Source organism: Euphorbia lathyris, chromosome 6, assembly GCF_963576675.1.
Source record: "Euphorbia lathyris chromosome 6, ddEupLath1.1, whole genome shotgun sequence".
NCBI classification, from domain to species: Eukaryota; Viridiplantae; Streptophyta; class Magnoliopsida; order Malpighiales; family Euphorbiaceae; genus Euphorbia; species Euphorbia lathyris.
Genome location: NC_088915.1, coordinates 21,037,321 through 21,064,398, shown reverse-complemented (window position 1 = coordinate 21,064,398; position 27,078 = coordinate 21,037,321). Strand labels below are relative to the sequence as shown.

General features: G+C 36.7%; 2 protein-coding genes across 3 annotated transcripts; both read right to left on the bottom strand.

Annotated features, from left to right (window-relative positions):
* Positions 1-2,380: 2,380 nt before the first annotated feature.
* LOC136233228 (WAT1-related protein At5g40240-like) lies at positions 2,381-11,132 on the bottom strand. The gene is made up of 5 exons (XM_066022844.1): positions 10,800-11,132; positions 10,395-10,722; positions 10,151-10,309; positions 9,602-9,753; positions 2,381-2,680 (listed from the first exon to the last, which is right to left on the bottom strand). Exons 1-5 carry the CDS (start codon positions 11,048-11,050, stop codon positions 2,548-2,550), a joined length of 1,023 nt encoding a protein of 340 aa, XP_065878916.1. The 5' UTR covers positions 11,051-11,132; the 3' UTR covers positions 2,381-2,547.
* Positions 11,133-11,376: 244 nt separating this feature from the next.
* Positions 11,377-26,462, bottom strand: LOC136233227 (DNA repair protein UVH3). 2 transcript variants are annotated; one of them, XM_066022842.1, is made up of 20 exons: positions 26,199-26,462; positions 25,856-26,106; positions 25,347-25,534; positions 25,149-25,266; positions 24,271-24,342; positions 24,120-24,170; positions 22,511-22,626; positions 22,337-22,438; positions 22,150-22,267; positions 18,680-18,757; positions 18,522-18,575; positions 18,092-18,276; positions 16,253-17,945; positions 15,327-15,521; positions 14,991-15,076; positions 14,468-14,765; positions 14,222-14,358; positions 13,515-13,599; positions 12,746-13,282; positions 11,377-12,207 (listed from the first exon to the last, which is right to left on the bottom strand). In XM_066022842.1, the coding sequence occupies exons 1-20, from the start codon at positions 26,284-26,286 to the stop codon at positions 11,563-11,565; spliced, it is 5,097 nt and encodes a 1,698-aa protein (XP_065878914.1). In that variant the 5' UTR covers positions 26,287-26,462; the 3' UTR covers positions 11,377-11,562. The 2 variants fall into 2 exon arrangements, with proteins under 2 accessions (XP_065878914.1, XP_065878915.1); XM_066022843.1 differs by lacking the exon at positions 26,199-26,462 and having other exon boundaries at positions 25,149-25,258; positions 25,856-25,994.
* Positions 26,463-27,078: the final 616 nt, after the last annotated feature.

The following is a 27,078-nucleotide window of genomic DNA, read 5'->3' as shown; positions in this document are numbered from 1 at the left end:
TTGATTCGTAATTGATCATACGCAATCTTAGTTTTTTCTTCTGTTGCAATCAAATCAACAATCTCTGTGCTACAAGAGATAAAACAGAAATCGTTATTATATATGTATTTGTATGAATTCATCTACATTGGTCTCAGAGCCTTTTAGTTGTGTTTGGTCCACAAATATGAAGAAATATGTATTTTTTTTTGCATGTTATAATTAATATATGTATTAAATATATGACTACTAGGCATGATTATGTGTTTTCATGACTGAAAACGGGATTGCAATCGCATAAATAGATTGTACGTAGTTTGTGTTCAGGGATTTTTTATTCGGAATTAACGAATCCCAATCGTTATAGAAAGTGTGTGACTCTCAAACCCTAGCTCATGTTCGTCATATTGACAAACGAACTTCACAAAGTGACCAACCACTCCAAAAGCTCAAAACCAGTAAACGTTTCAAGGCCCACGAAGATCCAGAAGGCAACGCACATGCTACCCACGGTTATAACATGCGGTGATAGCGCCAGGCCACGTATCACACATCAATTCACCGCTATGTGACACGCATCCATCATGTGGATGAATTAGGATTCGCCATATGTTGCGCGTCTGTCACACTTGCCAATCTTTATGCGACATATGGCGACTTTCCTCCATTCTGTGCGCGGAGAGTCTATTCGACATTGTTTTGGTCCAATTTCTTTGGCAGTTCGAGTGTTGTAATTTTTCTGATTTTTGGATATTTTTATTCAAATTTTTGGTGGACATAATATTTATTTGTTTATTTTCTAAATATTCTAACAGTATTTAAACATTATAGACAATATTTTAAGTACCTAGAAATTATGAAAATTGTTTTTAAAATTCCCTCAAAAAAAATTGGGAGCAATTTTATTAAAACTTCAATTGAATAAATATGTTTTTATCAATTAAAGATATTTGTATACCGTACATTAATATTTTTAATTATTTTTAATATGTTACGATAATTATAAAATTTTAATTCGAATTGGTGTATTGCTCAATTTCTTAAAAGTTAGCTAGGGTACAAAATTTTAAGAAAGGAAATTAAAATTTTAAAGTGTAATAAAATATCATACGTTGATATAATAAATCTCAAACTTCACTAAGTTTGATATATCGTTGATGGCCACGTTTTTCTATAGATTATATGTTCGTCTCAGCTGCATAAAAGCTATTGTTTGCAAAGGCTTTTGAATTTTTTTAAATAATATGTGGCTTTGAATGTATAGAAAATTTCTATCAAAAAGGCAATGATCGACTAAGAAGATTAGTACTTAAGTGAGAACATTTGTGACTCCGCCAATGGTTTTGAGAATATTCCTATTACATTTAAAGCAAAAGTTATTATTAGAGATTTTGAGCTAAGATGACACGAGTTGAAACTAATAGTGTTTCACGTGATTAAAATGCAAAAGTTGATGCAATAATGCATTTGGGCCAAAATTTCCCGCCATAGGAAAATCTCTTCAATATTTTGAAGGAACTCATCCAACAAAAGTGTTAAGGCACTTGATAATTTCATAATGATTTGAAAGCCAAAACCATTATGGATGAGCCATAATAAAATTATGAAATGGTCGAGCACTTTACGAGTCACAACTCATGTGGGCCTATCTTGTACGACATTGAAACATATAAAACTTTTGTTTGCATTGTGGTATAAATGAGAATTTGTTTGATTTCTGATGGATTTATATAAAAAGGTCAATATGTTGATCTCAGTCAAAATAATTGCTATTAATTAGTTAATAGCATTTTAACAAACTTTATTAGTTAGTTTTTGAAGTTATTTGGATATTATTATTATTACTACTTATGTGTTGAATATTTAATGTTGTTTATTATTAATAATTTATTGTTTAATAATAATTAATTATATAATCTTAGATCTCATTTATGAATGGAACTAATTGGCTTTGAATAGTACATCCAAAGCCATTACAAATCCTTGATGATACTCTTGTAGGGTAGAACATTAGAAAATAAAAGCTAATTAAGGTCTCCTTTTCAAATTGAAATCGAGTATAAGATTTTGTTACTTAGATATGGGTTGCATAGGAACTTCCATGTATTGTTAGTTAACTTTTAGATTAAGACGTGCAATTATAATTCCACGGTATATCCACCTTCTATAATATCTTCAGCTTTTAAATCTGTCGTTGCTAGACAAAAAAAGTCAAAAAAATCATCTCGTGTTCTATTCGTGTTGGATGATAACAAAAATTAAAATCTAAATATTTCGTCAAACTTAAAATATTTCATCTTCAAATGAAATTAAGAAATTAAAAAAAAAACATAAAATTCTAGCCATTTAGTTTACAGATCGAAGAAAAACAATAATTAAAAGCCAAACCAAACAAATCAAAGTTTAGTAAAGTATGAAAACTGCTCAATTTCAGTGAAATATACTATGAGAAATCAACATGAGAAGTTATAATTTTGCATTATATATCTCCATAAAATTATAAAATTATAGTGAATTGTTTCTTAAGTAAAGGCATGTGATTATCAGGAATAAAAAAGTAATTAAGCATCATAAGTTAGAATTAGTTGGATGAAGAAGAGGGGCTTTTAGGATGGATGAATTAGGCATTTGCTTCTTCTCTTGCATTTGTCCCCAAATTACGCTATAAAATCCAATTGCTATTATTACTGACCCCATCACACTGCAATCAACACATTTAAACATCATATGGCCATCAATCTTTTACCTTTTTCTTCGTATACATTCCAATGATAGTTTTTATTATTAATATTTGACACACCTGTGTACAAATATCGCCAAAGCTTGGAGTGTATACAACACATTTTCAACATCATCATAAATAAGGTTATCTTTAAACCATCGACCACTTGATCTAAGAGACTTTGATGTTATATCAAAGCTTTAAAAAAGAATGGTTCCCTACTTTAGGGGACAAGAGACAAAGTATACCAATTCCATGTAAGTTCGTAAAAGGGGAATGGTTCATGTCCCCACATATGAGGGAAGAAATTTTTTTCCATGATTCTACCTTTATTTTAAATATTAAATAAAAATAATTGTTAAATAAATATTAAATTTATAAAATAATTATACTTATGATAATTCATCATTTTAATTAGGTATACATAATGTATAAATTTTTTACTAGTGCTATTATTAAATTTATAAAGTATAAAAAGTAATATAAATATAGTTTTATTAATAATTTTAGAGATCTCTACAAGGACTGAGAACCTACGAGACGGAGATGATATTTCTCGTTCCCAACTTCGAGGAAAAGTATGTTTTCCATCTCCGTGTGTGGATAAATTTTTCGGGATTTTTCATCTCCATCGATATAGATCCCAATGAGGATGAAAAATCTCACTCTGATAACAATTCTAATTCATATTTTTTTTTCTCATTATAAATTTCCTTCATGGTTAATAATTTAATGGTACAAATTATATATATAATTTCCATCTCCTTGAACCTCTTTAAGGTATCAGTTACGGAAAATTCACATTTTGTCAGCATGCCGTTGATTTCGACTAAGACATCTCTTGACTTGGATCAGCCTCTTCTACCCTTTGCTTGACTTGAACTATAGTCACTACAACCTCTTCATTTGACCCTACCATTATGCAATCTGTCATGGACCCACAAAGTTTGGTTCTAATTGGCTTAAGGTCAAGTTGTAGGCCCGATAGAGTCCACCCACAAAGTTCGGTTCTAATTGGACCTATGTAGCTTCTATTGTGAACTAGTAGTAGATGGAACATATAAGCATTCAGTCTTGCCATTCGATATAGGACACACTATAGGGAGGACACTCACTTTAACCCAAAGTTACTTGCGTGTTGTCTGGTTGCCTCCGCCCCGATGCTTGTCATCCCACATACCCCGTGACTTTTCTTATCTCGCCTAGTCCAGAAAAGCGGTAAAATGACTAGTTTCCCCTAGACCTTTTCTACAAGCGCATTAGGCATTTGACTAGGCCTATGATGGGGATGGATATTGGATGCACGTGACAGTTTACTTCAGGAATAAAGGTGGAAAATAAGTAATGGGACCTTTGTTCGCATTGGTATGGAAAATTGGTTGCGTTACTCATCTCACCCATGCATTGAATCAGTCCTTCCTAACTCTCTTAAGCAAGTTTCAATTTCAAGTTTGAAGCTTTTTTATTCCTCCGATTAGGATGATGTTGTTCTCTTGGACCTTTTCAATACTGATGAAGTGAGGTTCATCAAATATTTTTTTTAAGCGACAAGCAAATTCATTAAGCGTAACACCCTGCCCAATACCATGTAGATATTGTCTGCTCTAGCTCAAATCCAACACCTTGGGTCTCACGGCTTTAAAACGCGTTACATGTATTGGATTCATTCCTTACTAATAAGCCCCAATCACTCCCTCTCCATTTCTGATGTGGGATTCAGTTCATTCTTGTCCCCATCGCCATCCCTTAAGGCCGCTCCTTGCTCAGACTTTCTACCCCAGCGCCACCTACTCCGGACCGGATAGTTACAGGCCCACCAGCTTCCGTCTGGTTCGTCCCCGAACCACACATCGTACGTGGAGCAGCTCTGATACCAATTGTAACACACTGGTCCAATACCATGTAGATATTGTCCGCTCTGGCCCAATTCCAACACATTGGGCCTCACGGCTTTAAAACGCGTCTACATGTATTGGATTCATTCCATAATAATAAGCCCCAATCACTCCCTCTCCATTTCCGATGTGGGATTCAGTTCATTCATGTCCCCATCGCCGTCCCTTAGGACCGCTCCTTGCTCAGGCTTTCTACCCCGGTGCCACCCACTCCGCACCAGGTCATTACATTAAGAATAAATAATAGTAAGATGCTGATTACACATATAAAAAAACAGGAGATGGAGCTAAAATTTCTCCACCAAAAGTGTTGACAATCATTCTAGCAACAAAATGAGCTACCTCATTCTCAGATCTCCTAAGAAAAAAAAACTTCGACATCTAAAAGCCCATGTAAAATCCTTTTACAATTTGAAATTATTGTCCCTATAACAAATGATCCTTTACGTGTTTGTTGTAATTGTGATAAAAACAATCTGGCAGCCCATGAAAACGGTCCGATGGTGGAAACCTTGGAACCAAATCCATAGAAGAGCATGGAGAACATCACAGGGAGATCTTTAGGAACGGAATACCGACATATGCATTAACGAGACGCTTAAAAGGGATAGACCCTTTCGATAGGAGTTGGTTGGCCGAGACTTAGGGAATGTCGAGGCGCCACATGGGGTTTTGACCTCACTTAGACCTGGGCCCGTGACATTTGGTATTAGAGACTAAACTAAGCAAAGGTCATGCGAAGTATGCGGTAGTCTCTTAACTAAGCAAGACCTTTGTGAGGTGGACAAGTAAGTTTTAACTAAACGAGTTCTTCGTAGTGTGAGCGTGCAAGTTTTAACTAAGCAAGTTCTTCGTAGTGTGAGCCAACAGTGCTTTAATTAAGCGAGTTCTTCGTGGTGTGATCCAAAGTTGCTTTAACTAACCGAGTTCTTTATGGTATGAGCAAGCAATGCTTTAACTAAGCGAGTCCTTCGAGATGTGGGCTAGGGATACTAAAGATCCTAAATTTCCCCCAACGAATTGACGGATGGAAATTTACGATGTTTTTCCTAAAAATATTTTGTGATACTTTTCGGTTTGATTAAAGCTTGTGGTTTACCAGGACCATTGTTGCGAGACTTTACCCAGTATGTGGAAGTGCAGAAATAGCAAATAGGAACTGTGATTTCGAATGCATGTGAATGCTAGAAAGTGAATGCATACTCTCATATGATTATAGGCGATGGAATTTTACGTGATCCAATCCTTTTAAGGAGGGAGAATTCGTAGTTGATATTTGGAATCCAACACTCATGTGAAGTAGCATAGTGGTGATCTATCAAATTGGTGGTTGTCATAGCCAAATTATCGAGGCGTAGTTTGTGCTTGAATCATTCTAATTCGGTTAGACATTATTTGTCCTCTTCCATTAGTCGAGAAAATCCAAGCGGAATTTGAGGGCTTAGAAGGAAGGACATGAATGGACTATTGAATTCTTGTTTGGCGATGCAGGCTTATACGAGCATAATCCGAATTCCGTCCTATTAGGATTCAGCGGAAAATTGCGTGTACCTTCTTAGAAGTCGAGGGAAACTCATTATCGAGTTACCTTCATATTACATGGACATTGTCCATCGTATGGAAACGAACCCGTACAAGGAAAATTATGGGAATTTTTAGGCATGCTGGCCTAATCTATCATGGCAAAGGATATAGACATCGGATGTAATTGCAAATATCGGGTAGGAAAAACCTAGCGGAATAGTTCTTTGGCCATACAAGGTCTTATGGAGATAAAAATTACGGAAGATTCATTTGACCAAAGAAGGTCGTCGAATAACATTGCAAAATTGTCATCTGATCCATAGATGGTCATGAGATGAGAATGAACAAACATTGTGGTTACCCGTTAATGCAAAAAAAAAAAAGAGAAAAGAAGGTCGTGATTACTTGAGAAATATTCTGGCAGAGGCCATTATGAAATTGATGATATTTTGGGTTGCGGTAACCCAGGATCGTAGATACCCATGAAGACCTCCTTGTGTGGAGATGAACATTTATCATACTATGAATGTATTGAGGGGACGCCTGAAATAATTCATAGGTTTTATCCTTGTTCGTAATGAGCTTTGTGGAGGGGACGTCCAAAACAACTCATGTACAAAAAGAACGTGTTTTGTACAGGTATTTAAACTCCAATAAGATTGAGAAAAGTGAGGAGTCTCAACAGCAAAAAGTGTGATGATCATACTATGAGGAATGAAAGATGTGTGAACAAACAGAGCAAAACATTGGTGCAAGCATAAACCAAGGCGAATCAAAATAGTGACAGGTGATTCAAAATCCATTAATTTGTTAAAACTAATCGCTCTTTTGATTTTGAAAAGCCGAGTCAGATGAGCATTTTGGGCAAACGAGATTGACGATTAACAAGTTAGCAAGCAAAGGGTGTAGCAAACTGTGGACATCCAACCAAATAAGTGGCGTTCTAATAGTGAGCTAAAAAGTGAGACAAGCAATAGATCCTATCAGATCCTATGAAGGCAAAGATTGGCAAAAACAAGAGTTTGATCTAATGTGACGGAGGCAGGTTTCAAAACCATCGATGGAAAAACCCCATGGTTTTTAGTTTTGGGTTTCAACTTCAACTTCGAACTCATCTCGATGGAGGAGGCGAAGCAACCCAATGGTGACAATCGAGGGAAAAGTCTGATACAAAAGGAGGCAGAAATGAAGCAAAGTTTGAACTGTTGGTAGACAAGTCCAAACTTACCTTGTGTTTCCTCCTTAGCCATTACAGATGACGAGTGGATGTTGGTTAAACAGTGGGTGTATCAACATCCATATTGCAGTACATTTATATTTAAATACTTAGATAAATCGTCTAAGAGTTTTTATCTTTCTTTTGTGAATAATAACGACAATATTATTGTCTTGATATTTTGCTTCCATTATGAATGTTGGTAGGCTTACCTTAAAAGTATTCGGCTACCAACATTCACATTTTCATATTACGGATATTGTGGCTTTCCTTTTTGTCCTTTTTGCAAGATGCAAATTGGAAAGAAAGGAAAGGATCAAGAACAATGAAGGTGAACAGGTAGAAATTGAAGCAAATATAAGCGAGTTTTTATTTGGCTCATCGATATCAATAGCCTTCGTGGACGTTCCAAACCTTTCTCCCGCTCAACGGGGACGTAGGACCTCAAGTGGGGGAGCGTACATAAGGGAAAAATAGGTCCTATATGGACCCCCCCCCCCCCCCTCTTATGGTATATTAATATATATTATGGTATATTATAGAAGAGTAAGAAGACTCGGAGGAAGATCCTTAAGGAAAGAATACTCGGAGGAAGATCCTTAGAGAAAGAGTACTTGGATGGGAGACCCGAGATGATAGAAAAGAATTTTTCGAAATTTCAAAACCTTTGAAAAATACTTTTGCCATTATCAAGGAATGGAGTTTACAATTGCAACGCAAGAAAAGTTCTCCGGTCAAAGACGTTCAAGTTGCAGACTACATAAACAACGGAATGATGGTTGAAGTTGAAACCATCTCTAGTGACAAGCAAACAACGTGGAAACTCAAGTAGAGTTTAAGTGCAAGCGGAGATCAGTTAGAAACAAGAATGCTGACAGCTTGCTGGAGCCTCAGTAGCATTCGAGTAGAAAGTGAATCTCTCACAAGATGAGACGAGCCCGATCAACGGGGACGTTGATCCTCTAAGTGGGGGAGGATGTAAAGGGGGAAGTTCGGCCATAGACAAATTGAACCCCAAGCATTAGTAAAGCTACGAGAAGGCTTCAACATGGAGTAGCGAATGGGACATATCAACGGAAGCTGATGGAAGAAGCGGAGTTGGTATAAGGAACACTATAGGGGACAGGAACTACCTTGACATTGGATCTCCGCCACCTCCTAGACCAGTAATCGGAACGGGCTTAAGTGATCTACTAGGAACAGGAGAGTTGAGTATACGTCCTTTGTGAAGGGAGACATATCTCTCTCTCTCTCCATAAAAGGGAACTCTATGGAGACTGTAGGCCCAACGATCCCATAGTGTGTGTCGAGGTTTAATCACTGAAAGACCCTCCGAAACGGAATACTGACATTTGCATCGACGAGACGCTTAAAGGGGATAGACCTCCTTCGATAGGAGTTGGTTGACCGAGACTTGAGCGCCACATGGGGTTTTGGCTCGGGCAGGAATTTTCACATGCACCTTAATGAGCAAGTGAATTTGCTTATTCATCGTTAGATATAAGCTTATTAAATCTAAGCTTCAGGATGGTTTGAATCTCCACCTTAGGATTCTAATAAGCCTAGATCTAACGGTGAATGAGCAAATTCTACATGCTCATTAAGATGCATGTGATCAAGATTGCTGGCTCGGGTTAGACCTGCCCAGCGACAAGTAGCACCCCAATTAACTTTCTTTTAATATTTGATAATATATAATTAATTTTTAAATATTTTAAATTTTATTTTTATAAGTAAATATTTATAATGCAGAGAACGTTATAGAAAATTTTGAAAAAAATCTTTTCACAATATTTTTCGGCCGGCTTCTCCCCTTTCCAAGCTCTAGTTTTTTTTTTTAATCGTATGTCTGTTGCAACTTTTAATGTTTTTGTTTTGTATATGATAGGACAAATACAAATGTGAGTGTCCATAACCTTGCAAAGCATGTGGAACCTTTTGCTATTGTGGGAGAAATGACATGTTTTTTCCCACAACCTTAACTGAGGTTCATGACTTTTGTGTTTAATGGATTTTATGTTTGTAAAAATAACAAACTACATTATATATATTACCAAATCTCTTTTTAAAAATGCATGTCATACACACGTTTGTAATAAAAGATTTAGTATATATATCAAATTAAAAGATTAAAATCTTAATATGTAAATTAAAAAATTATAATATGAAGATAAAGTAAAAAAAAAAATGAGTCAATGACTAACAAAATCGAGAGCATAGTATAATTTCTAGAATGTAATTAAAATAGACGAGGAGAAATGATACCTGCCGACAAAAACGATGTCGCCAAGGAAGATGAAAGTGATGAATTGAGCAATAGCAATCCCTAAGGGCTTGAACATTGCTACAAATACTGCTCCTCTTTCCTCCAAACACCATGTGTGTATTCCTATTCGAAATACACTCCCAAATACTCCCTGAAAAAAAAAATAGAATACTTCCGAAATAGTACATCCGACCAATAAAAAATAGTTGAATATAATAAAATTTCTCATTATTATCTCCATGCCAAACAATGTTTAATATTTATTAATTAGCCTTTCCTAACTTTATATACATTATTATCATGATCAGTGGTCCAACTTAAAAACAAAACAAAAGTACAAACAATTGACATATGAGCTATTCTTTTTCTATTTCATTATATAATTTTTGCATAATTAAATAAATAAACCTCATTATTGCAAGAATAACGACATGTTACCTATAATATATGAATTATGAAGGTAACTAAATTTGTTTTATTTAAAATGTCTGTGGTAGGTGTGACTTGACACTAATTAACATTATAGTTAAAATTAATTTCTTTCTTACCGTGAAGAGAATGGCAACAATTTCAATCCGAGAGTTGAGTATCCATGCATTTGGATTTGTTTCAAAAATAAAGGAGAAAACTGCACTCTGAATTGTAATAAATAAGGTGAAAAAGAAAACTATTGTGATTTTTTCTGGGTACTGCTTCACTGTGGCTCCCTGTAATTAATTAAACGCATCACATGAATAAAAACATATAGTATATGATAATGAATTTTGATAATGTATTAATATATATACATACCTGGGCAATATTCCAAGTTGCAGACAAAAGGCAAACAATGACCATAAGTAAACCTCCCAAAATCCATTCAGATTTCTGGTGAGACTCTTTTGCAGAATTGAGAAAAAGTGCAGGTCCTTTGTAAAGAGTAACTATGAATGCTCCTGCTACTGATACTATGGCTCCCAAACATTTTGCTTGGCTGCTTGATCTTCTCAAATCCACAGTTTCCATCCTGGTAAGGAGTGCAAGCAGGAAAGTGAAAATGGGGATAAGATTGGCCAAGGCAGATGAAAGAGTAGGAGAACTCAACTTCACTGCAGCTAAAAATATTATCTGCCCACTGCTCCTGCAATACAACATTGATTAATCTTCCATTAAATTTCTATAATTAAAGCAAAAGCAGGGGTAAATATGTATACATACCCGATTAAGGCAAGAAGGAAGAATGTAAGAAGAAGGGAGAAAGTGATGGGAGCTCTCTTTTTCCTGTTGAAGAAGAAAAAAGGGGCAAGGAAGAAGGTAGCAAGAGCATTGTAATAAACAACAGAAACATATTTGCTCATTCCATGTGCTAAAGCTACTTTACTTATACTTGAAACACCCACATCTGTGCATTCTACTGCTACCATTGCTGCAAATGGTGCCAATTTCCATATCCATGATGGACAACCCATCTCCTTCCTAACTCTTTTCTTTTCTGAGTCAGCTTCCTACTTTATACTTCTCATTCGCTATCTAATGGCCCCATCTCATGTAAAGATGCTTTACACTGCTCATCAATTATTTAAACTAAAACACACATACCCCACTGTACTAAACTTCAATCAAAACCCACTTAAATTAGAATATTTTCATCATTTATATGCTAATGCTGCCATCAATTTTATATTTTTTTATTTTCTAATAACTTGAAGTCTTTATCTACTGTTGCCAGTTGTTTTTTTTTAAGAAGCCAAAACATGTACATTTAAATGAGTAACTTAAATTTTTTTCTAACCATGGAGCCAAAATTTAATAATTTTAGATTATATAAGGATTATAAATTAACCGATACTAGAAAACGTAATATGAATCCAGTATGTATACAATTTGTAATTAAATTCTAACCTTCACAAGGAAGAAGCAACAAAAAGAATAGACAAACATCTATAGTGATGATCCAGTTCAATAATTTAACCATTGGTTTTCAACTCTTTCTCTGTTTTCTTTTCAAGAAAGGCATTGCACTAAGACTCGAAAGCCCAGTGTTACTATCAGGGATATTCGGCAAAGACACGACACCGACTTTAGAATAATCACCGGTATCTACTGCATCTGCAGGATTCGTCCCTACCAACTCTTGGATGTTATCCAAAGTTTCTTTGACACCTAAAGCGGATCCAACTGAACCTTTACCTAAATGATCTTCTTCCATAGCACTAAAGAAGAAAGAAGCATCGGCTGTGTCCCTTGCAGCCGAATTAGATGGGCTACATGCTGCATCTTCCGTCTCACTTTCATCCATGCAGAACCCACCTCCCATTTTGAGGTGGTATTCTTCAGATAAACCAGCTTCATGAGGACAGTTATCTTGGCTTGCACCAGCCTTACCACTTCCATCTTCATTCACAAATCCTCCTGTTTGAAGATACAAGTCTTCTTGCAAAGGTCCTTCCACATTTTGATGTTCCTTGCAGTTGAGGCTCATACCAGTATCTTTGCATACCCCTTCACCTGATTGTTCCATTGCCTCATCATCTGACTTTTGACTATCGTGGTCCAGCGACTTGTCCAGATCATCAAATGCTGAGTCATCTACAACGTACTTTGCAGGCTTCCTCGTGCGCATTGACTGGAATTACAAAGAGAAAGATTGGGTGAAAAGCCAAATTATTGATGTATTTAGATAATACTACCAACCATTTCCCACAAAAGGACCAGACTTTATGGTAGTTGCCTGAAGAGATCTTATGCTTATTAAACTAGGATAATTTTTATCTCACCCCCAAAGCAATACAGGAAAATCCAATTGGCACGTGGACCTGGTAAAAAATTTCAAAGGGAAAAACTTACTACTCACCTAATGGAAATAATAGACTCCTTTTTACGACACATACAACAGTTACAACTACAAAGTAGGATTTTTAAAATTGGTAACAACCTTACCCCTCAAGCTGGATATTGGCAAACATAGAACAAAACAACCATTGGGAACTTAAACTTCTAGTATCACCAACAAGATAAGTTAGCTTTGGACTTGAACTAAATCCATTTACCTCATAGTAAGAACTAGAAACCAGCTCAACTTGTGTGCTTAAATGACTTTCCACAATGATAGTATATATTTATTCTATAGATGCAGAGAATGAGAAAAAGATTAGGCTTGTTACCCTTCGTGATCCTCCTGATTTTTCTGACTTCTCAACACAAACTTCTAGGTTATCATCCTCACCACTCACATCAACTGAGCTGGAATCAGATTGTTTAAAATCAAGACTTCCTTTTCCCCGTCCTCTTCCTCTTCCTCTCCCTCTTCTTTGGCCTCCCCCTCTACCTCTTTCATGCTCATGTGATCCTTTACTGGTGCTTAAGTGCTGTGACTCTGTATTCCCCACTTCAGATGAAACAGGTTCTCCAGCAGTTCTTCTCCTGGACTGCTTTCTAGTAGTTTTCTCCAGAGGGTCAGTCTTAAAGCTGTGACCACCTCGCTTCGCTCTCATTGAAGGTTTTTCTGTATTGTCAGCACCAGATTCACCAGGTCTAATAGTTCTCTTCTTTCTACTTCTAGAAGATCCTTCCACAGCATCATCCATCAATTCCGAGGACTGATTTCCTGTTATCCCTTTAACAGCTTTCTTGATTCTACTGCTGCGAATTTTTGCAAATCTTTCGTTGAAAGTGTAAAATGCTTCTAGACGCAATTGAGTCTCCAATAGAACAAACAACAACATTTATCAGCATCTTCTAGTGAATAACAGAACAAGTTATAGTAAAAAAATTGGACATTCACAAACAGAAAAAGAAAAGCAAACATATGGAGATTATTTTTTGCCCTGGTGATCAGTGCTTATTTTAGTATGCTCCAACACATATAAGTTCATTGTTGAGAGGCTATTGCATGTATAAATACAATAGGAAAAGAAAGAGATTGATTCCAACCTCGTGCTTGTTGTATTCTTTCAGAACAGGGGATAGCAACTCATCTGACTTTTGGACGCCCCACCCAAACTTTTCCCAGCAAAGCCTGTGCATAACTAAAGTAGTCAGTTCAACAGAACATGATAATCATAATCATAAGCCTTCATAATCATTAAACAAGCAGGAAGTTAACAGGTATGGCAACAATAATTGCATTAAGATAGAAAAAAGACATGTTTAAGACGGTACCAGCACAACCATTGCAACAATGCAGGAAAAAGGATACTCCCTTCATCCTAAAAAGATAGTCCAGTTTGAGGCTTTACATGTTCAAGAAAATATAGTTGATATGGTTTAAGGACAATTTTTTATATATCATTTTCCTTGTATGTTCCTACTTCGATTTGATAACCATTGGCTAAGTTATAGTTCCAAGTATAAATTAATAAATGTATTTTCATCGTGTGCAACAAACAATGTACATCAAGTAGGTTATATTGAGAAACTCAAAAATTAACTAAAGTTTAAAAAAGGAAAGTGTATTATAATTTGAGACGCACTAAAATAAAAATATAGAGTATCGTTTTGGGACGGAGGAGTACAAAATTAAATACAGACACACACTATCTTAAAAAAAACAGAGCATGCAATAACTTGATAAAAACAGGCATATCCATTTCCATTCCTAGTTACAAACATTGATGAACACTGGAGCAAACAAGGCATACCTGTGAAGAACATTAATATCTGGCTTTCCCCATGCGAAAGGATCAGTTGATTTGTCCACTTGTGGACAAATATATGCAGATATGACTACTTCGCTTGGAAAAGAAGAAGGAACATGCCAGTTCTTGCTCACATTTCTCTGTGTAGCTTATGATAATAGTTAGATGGACAGGGATGTGAAAAATTTCCAGTTCACTACAAAGTATTTACCAAAAAGGAGAGGCTTGCAGCAGAGACAGAGTTCTTACATGCTTATTCATGAAAATCTGCTTCATCTTTTGATTGTGATCAGCAGAAGATTCTTGATCATGAGTTTGGCGAATTTTCTGGCCTGAAAAATTGATTCCCTCCATGTTGCTATTTGCACAATCTGAATCATTTCCATCAACCTCTGCCCCTTTCTTTCTCAGACCCGAACACGTTTGTGAATCAAATTTTCCTAAAATGTTTGGGTCTGGTGATTCAATCCACTCTCGGAATTTCTGAAGGCCATCCTCCTCAGGGAATGCATTCACAACCTCAATAGCATTAACAATGCCAATACCACTACACCAAAAATCCATCTCATTTAAGTTCACATACACAACATCAGATCTAGTAACACAAGAAAGCTCTTACATTATCACCATAATAACCAGATACAATAGCATACGATACTTCAACAAAAAGAATTATCAATAGAAACACATGTATACAAAAACTGGAACTTTAGAACAATGTCTAGCATTTTCTTCAAGTAATAGGAGACCAAAATAGTTTGCTGTTAATTACCTAATGCCCTCAGTATAATCACTCCCAAGAAGTAGAGCCATGCGAATTAACTTTTCTCTGGTCAAGCCTAGCTCTTTCTCAATATCCTGAGAGAGTAAACCACATGAGAACATGTGAGTTTATAAGCGGCTGAGTGAAGTAGAACCCTTAATTGCAGAGTCATTCAGTATGGACGTGAGCAAAAGAAACAAATAATATATGTGTATCACCAAGACGAGGTTTGTGAATTATATAATAAAAAAGGAAAAGTTTCTAAATTGCCAATCATTCTAAAAGAGAATCTGAGGGTGTTAGAGAGATGGAACAATGATACTTCAATTATTCTGTCATACAAACCTTCATAAAGTATGTCTCAACATATTTGCGATCATCAAATATATTCTTGTAAACACTTCGCCCACCAAATAAGAACACATCAGAGTCATCAGTAACAACACCATCAACAAGATTTGCAAGTTCCATATAAGCACACTGCGCTTCTGCTTCCATTGGTGCTATAATATATGGTATACCAAACATCTGCAGCATTTCCTGTGGTTATAAAACAAACAATGATATCATTGTTATTTTCTGAATTATATTAGTAGTGTCACCTTATATGAAATATAACTGGCAAAAAGACCCATAAACAGTTAGTCCTACAATATTGAAATCAAAACAGCAAACCATAAGCCCAAAATGTGGAATAAGAAATCAAATTACTCTCATTAAGAAATGGGCCACAATTGAGCCAAAATAACAAATCCAAATTAGAGTTTCCCCCACCGTCAACACAAACAAACAGTGAAAATGGAGACCTAGACATCCATTCCCAAGGGAATTGTTTTTGTCATTGTAGACAATTATCAAAGCTCATTGCCATACGAAGAAAGCCATATGGTCTCTACCAGGTTGCTCAACTTATCCTTCAGAGAAATAAAGAACAAGATCAAAGCAAAAATCTAACAACTGAAAGATGGTGTGTTCAAAGCACTGATTTAACAGTCATTTCATGTTTCATTCAACATTTTTCATCTAAAAATATCGCACATAAGATGTTGATCATCCCATGCACACTATACAACAATTGTGTGGTTTGTGTAAAAATGTCAATAACAAAGATGAAGGTGTGAAACATATGGTCAAAAAAGTTAAAATATGCTTACATCAGTTTAAGATATTGAATAGCAATTGCTTAAGAAAAAAAGCAAATCATCCAACAAATTGAATAAAAATATTTTATGGGAACGAGCAAGCCGTGCTACTGAAGTTGAATCACATACCTGACACTCTGCAAACATCTCACTGGTAACTGATTCTGCATTGCGCTCAAGCTTCTTCTGTTCATGTCCCAATGTTATGCGTTCTTGATTAAGAATGAGAATTTCCTCCTGCAAATTGTTCTCTGAGAAATCAGCCTGTAGATTCTCATTGTTTGCAAATTTATGCACACCATTCTCATTAAACTGAACAGGGTTTTTTTCTCCTTCCAAAACAGGTTCAACACAAGTCCTCATTCTTGAATCTTTGGATGGCTCACTGGGGTTGGTCAACTCAACTGCATGAAATGGTGTATCAGATTTTTTCTCCTCGTTAACAAACAAAGATCTTTCTGTTTTCATTTTATTCCTCTCATCATCAACTGATGCAGAAAAATTCATGTCATGGGAACTTGTCCTATGAACAACAGAAACATTCCCTGGACATATCTTGCTTGAGGTAGATAACCCAAGATCCTCAACAGAACCATCCAGAGGTCTTTCCACAATCATGTCAATCTCCTTTGCTTCAACCAAGTCTGCAGAATGGTTTTCTACACCCAGATTCCCCACTATATTCATAATGTTGGTTGGTTGTCTAGCATCTGACCCCAGATAATGTGGGCATGATGTATTGGTCAGGATGCCCAAATTATTGGTATCGTGCACTTCAGAAAACTTCATTTGCCCCTGTGAAGGAGAAAAGAGATGTGAATTATCACTTGGACCCAAACCATCAAACTTCATAGTTGCCAAGATTTCAGAGAAGGGTTTATTTTGTCCGTTCTTGTCTCTCTCGAGCAGATTTAGCTTATCAGTTTTAGCCTCTGTATCAAGGAACTCTACACTCTTATGAGTAACTTCGGAAGTTTTCGCTACTTCCCCATGGGCAGCTTGTGTATGACTGACTTCTTCAACCCCAAAATCCTCGAGGCTTCTTCTTATTGCCTCCTGCAAATCAAACTCTTCCATCAAGTTACCTCTGGAAGGTGGTTTTCCTGATTCATACGGGGACTTGGAATTTTCATGAACATCACAAACTTCCTCCTCCCATTCCACTTCACTGTCATCATTGATGTTGCTCCCCCCAAGAGAGGCATTAGTTTCTAGTGTCACATCTTTAGAAGAACCTCCATCATTTCTATCGATAATGCCTTCCTCCCAATCAGTATCGGAGGCAGAATCCGAAGAGATCTTAATAGGTTGTCCTACAACTAAAGAAGTAAATATGTCATCATCACTTTCCATTCGTTTACTTTCACCATCAACTTCAAATGATATCTGTATAGAATTCTCGGTATCTAAGATGGGCTGTGCATTTCTCTCACTCAATTCAACAGCATTAGCATTGTTGTCATGTGAAATTTCTGGATTATGTTCTTTACTAGGAATACTTTTTTGAGAACCAATCTCATTTCTACAGAACTCAGAACGAGCACTTGCAGTCTTGATATGCATCCTATCTAGTTCAACCTCCTTCATTAAATCCAAGTTCCTTTGCAAATCACGGGTCATGCGCATCCCCATAGCTCTCACTCGACTGACCCGAATTCGACCACTTTCATCCACATATGTTTCAACATCTTCATCAAAAGCCCTACTGGATTCATCCTGAACAAATGCTGTAACCGTACTAGACTTGCTGGTGGATGCAATGTTATCCACAGAATCTGAAGACTTTTTTCCACTTTGCTGCACTCCAGCTGATGTCAGCAATCTATCATATTATGTAATAAATAAACAATAAAAATCAAACGTTATCATATTATAAGTACAATGAAAAAAAGAGTAGAATTCTAAAGTTTTTTTCTTTTCCTTTTTGTGGGTTCCTGGTTGAAAATCAATGGAAACAGAATTACTCACTGCTTGTCCCCCGTAAAGGATGATGAGAAAATAAATTCTTTATTGGCTTCAGAGGCTATTCGTGAAGTCTGAATACCACCTATATCCTTCCCAGCTGCTGCTTTCTGCACTTGAACTATCTCCCGGCGGTAAGAAACCGTTTTAAGGTAAGCCTCTATTTGTAGCTCAGAGAATTTTTCAGGAGCCTAGATGAACACAAAAAGAACCAAAAGATTTAAGAAGAACAACTGATTAATATCAGGCAAAAAGAACTAAAAATACTAAAATGTAGAACCCCATGTTGAAGGAAATAAATCATAGAAATATTGGAAAACTAATTGTCAACTTAAGAAGTTTTCAGCAACACCTATTTGAGATTCTTAAAACTATATAAAGTATCAATGATGCATTTATATGAAACATATTAATGTACAAGAATTAAAGAACTGACCTTCTTGACTTTTTGATACTTCTGCCTATTTTCAGCCATCAATCTCTCTCTCATCTATGCAGTGGAAAATCAAGAACTAATCCAATAAGAAAAAAATATTAAGCAGAAAGAAAACTTGCATCTCATAAGAGGTAAATATGTAAAATTAAAATATTTACCTGAACAAGGAGATCAAGTTGCATTGATGGGGGCAGAGCTGCTAAAATAGCTGGATCAACTTTCCCACTAAATGCTGGCTGCAAAAATAGATTGATTCCAGGTACAGTGAAACATTAAATTATTAAAATGCATCCCAGCAATATATGCACACAGTGTAACACACAAGCCTAACTTCAGATCGCAAAAGAGAAGCCCACTTTTCAGGTTCATTTCACCTACCACACCTAAATGAATAATAACATCCTTACACTTCATATTTGTCTATCCAAGCTCATTATACTTTTATTATTGTATCAATAAGATCCTTCTTATTACAATCTACAACTAAAAAGACAACTTAAATTACGTTGTTGTCGTGTGACCGAGAGGTCACGGGTTCAAGTCTTAGGAGCGGCCTCTTGCCAAAAAAAAATTGGCAGGGAAAGGCTTGCCCCAGTACACCCTTGTGGTGGGACCCCTCCCCGGACCCTCGCTTAGTGGGGACGCGTAGTGCACCGGGCCGCCCTTTATAGTATAAGAGGGCAGATGTAAACAAACACTACTAGTACAATTTTCAGAACTGAACTTAAAAAGATACTAAGGGGCTATTTGATAACTTCATTCAGCACTTAAAATTAATTGAAGTGCTTATTATATTTTAACTTGTTTAATAACCATAATTTAAACATTTCAATAGGCCAGAAAATCACTTAATCTAATAGGTCAAAAATATATTTAACCTAAATTTTATATTGAAGATTAGCAATAATAATGTTATAGAATTTTATAACAAAAATTATTTATGGACCCTTCGAAAACATTTATAGATTACCATGTCTCATTAAAATCTTCTGAAAAATCATTTTGTTAACTTGAAAAACCTTTATAACCTCACATTCAGCACTTTATTTTCATTGTTTACCAAAAAACTGTCAGCCAACAATTTCAGCATTGAAAATATTCAATACATAAAATTGATACTTATTTTTATTTCAACATTTAATTTTCAATTTTGGACTTGCAATATGGATTCAGATATAGATTCAATATGGAATAAGATGGAGCATAGTATAAGGGAAGTAGCGAAGGAAGTTCTAGGGGAATCTAAAGGTAGCATGCCACCGGGTAAGGACACATCTTGGTGGACAGAAGAAGTACGACAAGCAGTAAAGAGTAAGAGAGAATCCTATAAACTATTGGGGAAATGTAGGAGTGACGAGAACTACGAAAAATACAAAGAGGCTAAAAGGGAAGTAAAGAAGGTCATACGAGATGCTAGAGCAAAGGTGAATCGGGATCTGTATACAAGATTGGATACGAAAGAAGGGGAAAGAGACATATATAGAATTGCTCGGATGAGAGATAGGAAGACGCGAGATCTCGGAAAAGTTAAATGTGTGAAGGATGTGGACCAGAAAGTCCTAGTTGGAGATAAGGATATCAAGGAACGATGGAGGTCCTATTTTGATGACTTATTTAATGGAGATCGCCAACAAGATGTTGGAGATATAAGTATCCATCACGATATGATAAATCATGAATGCCTGCGGAGAATTCAAAAGGGTGAAGTCAAAATGGCATTAAGTAAGATGAAGTTGAAGAAAGCAGTAGGACCTGATGGCATCCCTATTGAGATTTGGAGATGTTTGGGAGAAAGAGGAATCGAATGGTTGACGACGTTCTTCAACAAAATTTGGAGAAACAATAAGATGCCATCAGAATGGAGGAAAAGTACCTTAATCCCTTTGTATAAGAACAAAGGCGATGTCCAAGATTGTGCCAACTATCGGGGAATCAAATTAATGAGTCACACTATGAAACTTTGGGAGCGAGTGATTGAACAAAGGCTAAGGAGGACGGTGAAGATCTCGGAAAACCAGTTTGGCTTTATGCCGGGAAGATCAACTATGGAAGCCATCCATCTAATGAGACAATTAATGGAGCACTATCGAAATAAGAAGAAAGACTTGCATATGGTTTTCATTGACTTGGAGAAAGCATATGATAAGGTACCAAGGGAAGTACTTTGGTGGGCCTTGATAAGGAAAGGCATTTCGCGGAAATATATTGACATCATAAAGGACATGTATGAGGGAGTATGCACGAGTGTACGTACTAGTGTTGGGAAAACTGAAGAGTTTCCTATTACGATTGGAGTGCATCAAGGTTCCGCACTAAGCCCATTTCTTTTTGCCATCGTTATGGATGAACTAACAAGTTCACTTCAAGATGGTATACCATGGTGCATGCTGTTTGCAGATGATATTGTGTTGGTTGATGAGACGAAAGAAGGAGTGGAGATGAAGTTGGAACTATGGAGGCAAACTCTAGAATCTAGAGGCTTTAAGTTGAGTCGAAGTAAGACAGAATATTTGGAGTGTAAGTTTAGCGGTCGTAGGAGTAGGGAGGCAGGGACAATCACCCTAGATGGGAGAGTTGTTCAGGCCTCGGATTGCTTCCGGTATTTAGGATCTATTATCCAAACGGATGGAGAAGTAGATGGAGATGTTGCCCATAGGATTAAAGCTGGTTGGTCGAAGTGGAAGAGTGCTACGGGTTTCCTTTGTGATCCCGGCATGCCTAATAGATTGAAGGGAAAATTCTACCGGACGGCAATTAGATCAGCATTGTTATATGGTACGGAGTGTTGGGCAGTGAAACACTGCCACATCCATAAGATGTCGGTGGCGGAGATGCGTATGTTGAGATGGATGTGTGGTCACACGAGAAAGGACCGGGTGCGTAATGAAATAATTAGGACAAAAGTAGGGGTTACATCTATTGAGAATAAAATGAGAGAAAACCGACTAAGGTGGTTTGGCCATGTGAGACGTAGAGCGCTTGATGCGCCGGTTAGGAGAACCGAAGAGTGGCAAAGGGATGTAGTGGTGAGGGGTAGGGGAAGACCTAAGCAAACTTGGAGGAGGGTGATCGAGAGTGATATGAGTTTATTGGGAATTGAGGAAAATATGGTAGTGGATAGGACGGAGTGGAGGGAGCGAATCTGTGTCGCTGACACGACTTGATTTTCACGGTTTTATATGATGGTTCATGTTAGCCGACCCCGAATCATTTCGGGACTAAGGCTTTGTTGTTGTTGTTGTTGTATTTAATTTTCAATTTTATCAAAATGACACCAAAGCACAAAAAACACAAATGTGCATGTGCACATATTTTTGGCTTTCAGTTAAGCAAGTACAAGTATCAAAGTCATGAACCTATCCAAAGACTTTATTAAGTTTATCAACCAGACCAAGTTATCAGGTCCATGTATCATTTTCAGAAAACTTGAATCCAACATTGCGAACTTGTCCTCTTGACATAAACTCATTTCCCAAACTTCGCTAATCTTTTGGAACACTCAACAAACAAACAAACAAATGGATCAATTAAAGTAGCCAAACTAACACCTAAATAGACATAAGAGCTATGATCAACACTGACTCTCATTTAAAAGCTATTCTAATATCTCTTCACCGCAAAAACTCACAAGTATCATTTCTTCATCGTCATCAACACCTTCCCAATCCGAAGGAACTTTAGCACCAGATGTTGATGTAATCTTAGTTAAACTCCCACTTTCTTCAGCTGCAATAGATGCTGCCAACCTAAATGAAAATAAAGTATTTAATTGCCGCAAGAAAAAAAAGGCAATCACAACCGCACAAGGATCTTACATTTCATCAACACCTTCTAAATTCGAAGGAACTGTAGCACCAGATGTTGATGCGATCTTAGTTAAACTCCCACTTTCTTCAGCTGCAATAGATGCTGCCAACCTAAATGAAAATAAAGCATTTAATTGCCGAAACGAAAAAAAAAAGGCAACCACAATACCACAAGGACCTTACATTTCATCAAGCTTTCCTTGGTTGTAACTCTTTGCTACCACGCTATCCCTCTCCAACATGTCCATTTGATCGGATAAAAACTCCTTAACCTTTGGATTACCTTTTCGTTCCTCATCCTAGTTTCCAATATTCATTGGCGATAGAGTACAAAACTAAATCAGCATGTGTATTGCAAATAAGACTCAAAGAAACAAAATAAGACAAGGCTACCAAGAGAATCATATAAATTTCCAAAAAAGAAAAAGAACAGGAATGCATAACCTAATGCAATCTTCTGCTGTTCTGTACTATTATAAACAACAAACTAGGTCGAGAAATAGGATATGCAAGAGTTTCACGCGAATAAATCTCTATACGTGGAGCAATTGACATGTTGAGAAAGTATATAGTATCAGACGCATAAATACAGAAAGCATGACCAATAAACAAAGCATACATGCTAAATAAAGTAATGCCAAAGCCAATCTTGTTTATGCACAAACAAAGAAACAAAAAATTAGAGAATCAGTCAAATAGACATAGCTGGTGCAACATAGCCAAAATTCACAAGATGTCGGTGGCGGAGATGCGTATGTTGAGATGGATGTGTGGTCATACGAGAAAGGATAGGGTGAGTAATGAAATAATTAGGACAAAAGTAGGGGTTACATCTATTGAGAATAAAATGAGGGAAAACCGACTAAGGTGGTTTGGCCATGTAAGCCGGTTAGGAGGACTGAAGAGTGGCAAAGGGATGTAGTGGTAAGGGGTAGGGGTAGACCTAAGCAAACTTGGAGGAGGGTGATCGAGAGTGATATGAGTTTATTAGGGATTGAGGAGAATATGGTAGTGGATAGGACAGAGTGGAGGGAGAGAATTTGTGTCGCTGACACGACTTGATTGCACGGTTTCATATGATGGTTCATGTTAGCCGACCCCGAATCATTTCGGGACTAAGGCTTTGTTGTTGTTGTTGTGGTGTGATTAAGGTTATGGATAATTGGATGAGCTTTAGTATTTGACTATTTTTTTGCATTTTAGAGATGTTAATTGTTGTTATTTATGATTTTATTATTATTTTTCCTTAGTGAGCCTATGCCTGAGCCTCATGCCTAGGTTCTAGGCTCCCACCTGTGCCTTAGTGTGCCTTTAAAAACTATGGGTGATAAAGTAGAATTCAGAAATAAACCCATAGATGCAGAAGCAGAAAGGGAATCTCTCATGTCTCCCAAATACCAATACATCCAACCTCCCAAAAATGACTGGAACATCAGAATAAAATGAAAATGCTAATAAAACAATATAAGCATGGAATTGATAACTTTAGTCAAAAAGATCCCTATCGCATCCAAACCCATATCCCATCACTTACCTTACAAAAACTATCACTGTGTAGGGCTGAATTTTCATTGGATAAAGTTTCAATTCAAGGCAAACACAAAAAGAACAAAAAACAAAACTAGGAATCACATAAATTGGTGATGCTAAAATCAAATCCAAAATGCAATTCTAGTAATGTCAGTGACAGTGATAGAGTTTGCAGCTTATCTTCACACTTCGCCATCATGCATACATATTTCATATTAAGAACAATTCAATTCTGAGTACATGTAAATCTTTAAATACCAACCTTATTGACTCCATTGTTTTTTCCATTATCCACCATTGACCTCTTTCTCATCTATGACAATCAGATTCGCCCAAACCAGCAGAAGTGTCAGCAAAGAAAGCTGGAAAAAAAAAACAGATAAGGACCTGCAAACTTACTTACACTGACTTACCATAAGATCAAATTGCAAAGTTGTGGGCAAAGAAGCCAAGACAGCCGGATCCACACTGCCATCTATTGCTGGCTGTGAAAAAGAAATAAATAAAAATGTGCAGCAACTATGAAATAGTAATGCCTTCCTAACATATAAGCCTATTCTCTTTCAACCCCAAAAAAAATACACTTCTGCCACTCAAACAGAAACTTGCACATGATACGGCAAGCACCCTCCACATTGTTATTAAAATACACAGACTTTGAGCTTTACTGTTCTACAGATTTTAATTGTATAAATGATCCAAAAGTACATAAAATTTAGAACCATTTAGATGCGTAATGAACACCATTTTCAAACAGTAAACTCTATACGTGTTATGAGTTTACCCATTTAGTTTAAAATTCAAATCCGATATCTTAATATTTATTTGAGCTGTTATATAAATACGCATAGACAACATATTCCGTATGTTACTTTTTATTTCAAAAACGATTTCATGTGGTTTCTAAAACCTCGCTTTTTACAATACAAGTTTATGAACCCCTCAATTATACAGTACAGGGGCACAAGAAAGTTTAACAACCTTGATCACCTATAAACCTTAATATTCCATAAAAGAAAAATTAATTGCTTAAGAAACTAAACAAATTAAATATCCAACAATTCATCATTTTTCAACCTTCTGCATCATTGGAGATTCGGCTTATGTTTTATAGCTTAATCATTTAAAAGTTATACAGCAAACAAAAATTAACAATTCCAGGAAACAGTAAAACAATTCAGCCACTTTAAGCAGGTCTATCTAACAACAGTTTTAACCACAAAGAAGTACATACGGCATGATAAGGAAAAAGATATGAATATATCATGCTTTAAATATGACATTAGTTTACCCATATGATCTCTTCATTTTCTTCGCTATCTCTCTCCTCCCCATCAGGAACCACAGCTGCAGTTGACAAATTGTTATTTAAGTGCCTATCTTCTTCAGCTGCAAGAGATGCTGCCAACCTAAACCAACTCATTACAATGGTCAACAAGATTTTTAATCCATAGTCAAAATTTTGCTAAAAGCGTGACCAATATCCTACATTTCATCCAATTTTTCCTGATTATTAATCTCTTCATCAGTGAACTCTGTATTGCTTTGTTCATCTATATTATTATCCTCCACACGGGTGTCTTCTACCAGGATCTTCTTTCCCTTAGCATCATTCTTCTGATTTTTCCTCTGATTCTCGAGACTCTTTGCCAAATCTTGAAGTCTCATTGCCTTGAGCTATTCACAAAAATGAAAGACAAAAAAAGGACAAAATGAATTGCTAATGGACATATCAAATTAAGATGAATAACAAAAATTACCAAATTATAAGCTAGCAAGAAGCCAGAAGACAATGAACAACATGACAGTGATACACAGAGCAGGTCAAGTTTATGTTCCTCAAAACTACAACAATCATGACACCCAATGAAGGCAATAGTTGCATCCTCATCACAGGTTCGGCCAAGTCAATTTCTAAATAAATAGCTAGCAAATAATCTCACACTACACATTTGCTTGATCAAAACTGAAGCTCATTACTAGATGCAATCAACTCACATGATTAAGTAGTAATTTCTCAGCAGTTTTCCGTATCTTAGCCTGTGCATTCTCACGCTGTCTACGTCTCGCAATCACAGTACGCCGCTTAAGAGCGGGGGTGGCACCATCGAAGACGAACACAGGCTTCGTCCTTAGAAACAAGAGCTTGCAAATTCGTCGAAAGAATCCTAGCAAATGCGCATTCCTTACCATTTCTCCCTTCTCGTCTCTCATCGCCTTCATAAATTGAACCATCCATATACTTGCATCTTCAAGATGGTCAAACAAAACAAATAAGTCAAATGGGGATTCTGTAAATTTTTATTAATGTTGTTTAGTGGTAAGAGAACTGGAAGCTCACCAATTGCGAGCTTCTTGCCTGAGAGGGTTTCGACAGATACCCGGCGGCCGACGGGAGCCAGAAGGTCCCACAGACCTTGAACTCCCATATGTGTTCAGTTGTACTTCTATTTCCTTCTTCTTGTTCTACAATTTCTTCTGAAGGGGTGAGGAAATGAGATCGATCACCGCTGGCCTCCTACACATTTATGCCGAATTGATCATTGCCGCCAAATAATGAAAGGTTTTTGGAACTCGAGAAGTCTGGAGGTCATCGCATCTCTGCTAACGACGCCGTATTAGACTATGATGCGTTCTGTTCGTGATTCAACCATCCGAGAAACCCAAAAACCAACTCGAACAAAAAAACAAAAAAAAAGTTAACCGTACGATTTTTAATTTTAAAAACAGTTATTAATGGCTATACCGATCAAATGTCAATTTTTTTTGGGTAGAAACGGGGAAAGAAAAAACAACACGAAAACAAAACTAGCGTGGATCAGCAGTTAATCCCAACTTTATCCTCTAAAACGAGAGACGAAAGATAGATAGGAGGATCAGGGTGGTAACAACTAACATCCCCTCATACCCAGCCGCCGCCAAGCGATCCGCAATCCGATTCTGTTCTCTGAAGATATGGCTAAACTCTAAGGACTCAAAGGAGGAGCCAAGACTTCTGATAGCTTTGATAAGGTTCTGGCTACTAAGACAAATAGCATGATTATTAGAGATCATACTAATTGCCTCCTTATTATCAGACTCCACAACAAGCCTTTTAATACCCAGATTTCTGGCAAGCTTGACTCCAGAAAGAATACCCCAAAGCTCCGCTGAAAAAGATGAGCCCAAACCCAGGTTATGGGTGAACCCAGACAACCAGGCACCCCCCGCGTCTCTGAGAA

Excerpts from the sequence above, each read along its gene's own strand:
- LOC136233227 (XM_066022842.1), bottom strand. The coding sequence starts at position 26,286 with ATGGGAGTTCAAGGTCTGTGGGACCTTCTGGCTCCCGTCGGCCGCCGG. Across the intron at positions 18,576-18,679 it reads AACTTGATCTCCTTGTTCAG|ATGAGAGAGAGATTGATGGC; the intron begins GTAAATATTTTA and ends TCCACTGCATAG. Across the intron at positions 14,766-14,990 it reads GATTATACTGAGGGCATTAG|TGGTATTGGCATTGTTAATG; the intron begins GTAATTAACAGC and ends TTTTTGGTGTAG.
- LOC136233228 (XM_066022844.1), bottom strand. The coding sequence starts at position 11,050 with ATGGGTTGTCCATCATGGATATGGAAATTGGCACCATTTGCAGCAATG. Across the intron at positions 10,723-10,799 it reads TTCCTTCTTGCCTTAATCGG|GAGCAGTGGGCAGATAATAT; the intron begins GTATGTATACAT and ends GTTGTATTGCAG. Across the intron at positions 9,754-10,150 it reads TTGTTGCCATTCTCTTCACG|GGAGTATTTGGGAGTGTATT; the intron begins GTAAGAAAGAAA and ends TTTTTTTTTCAG.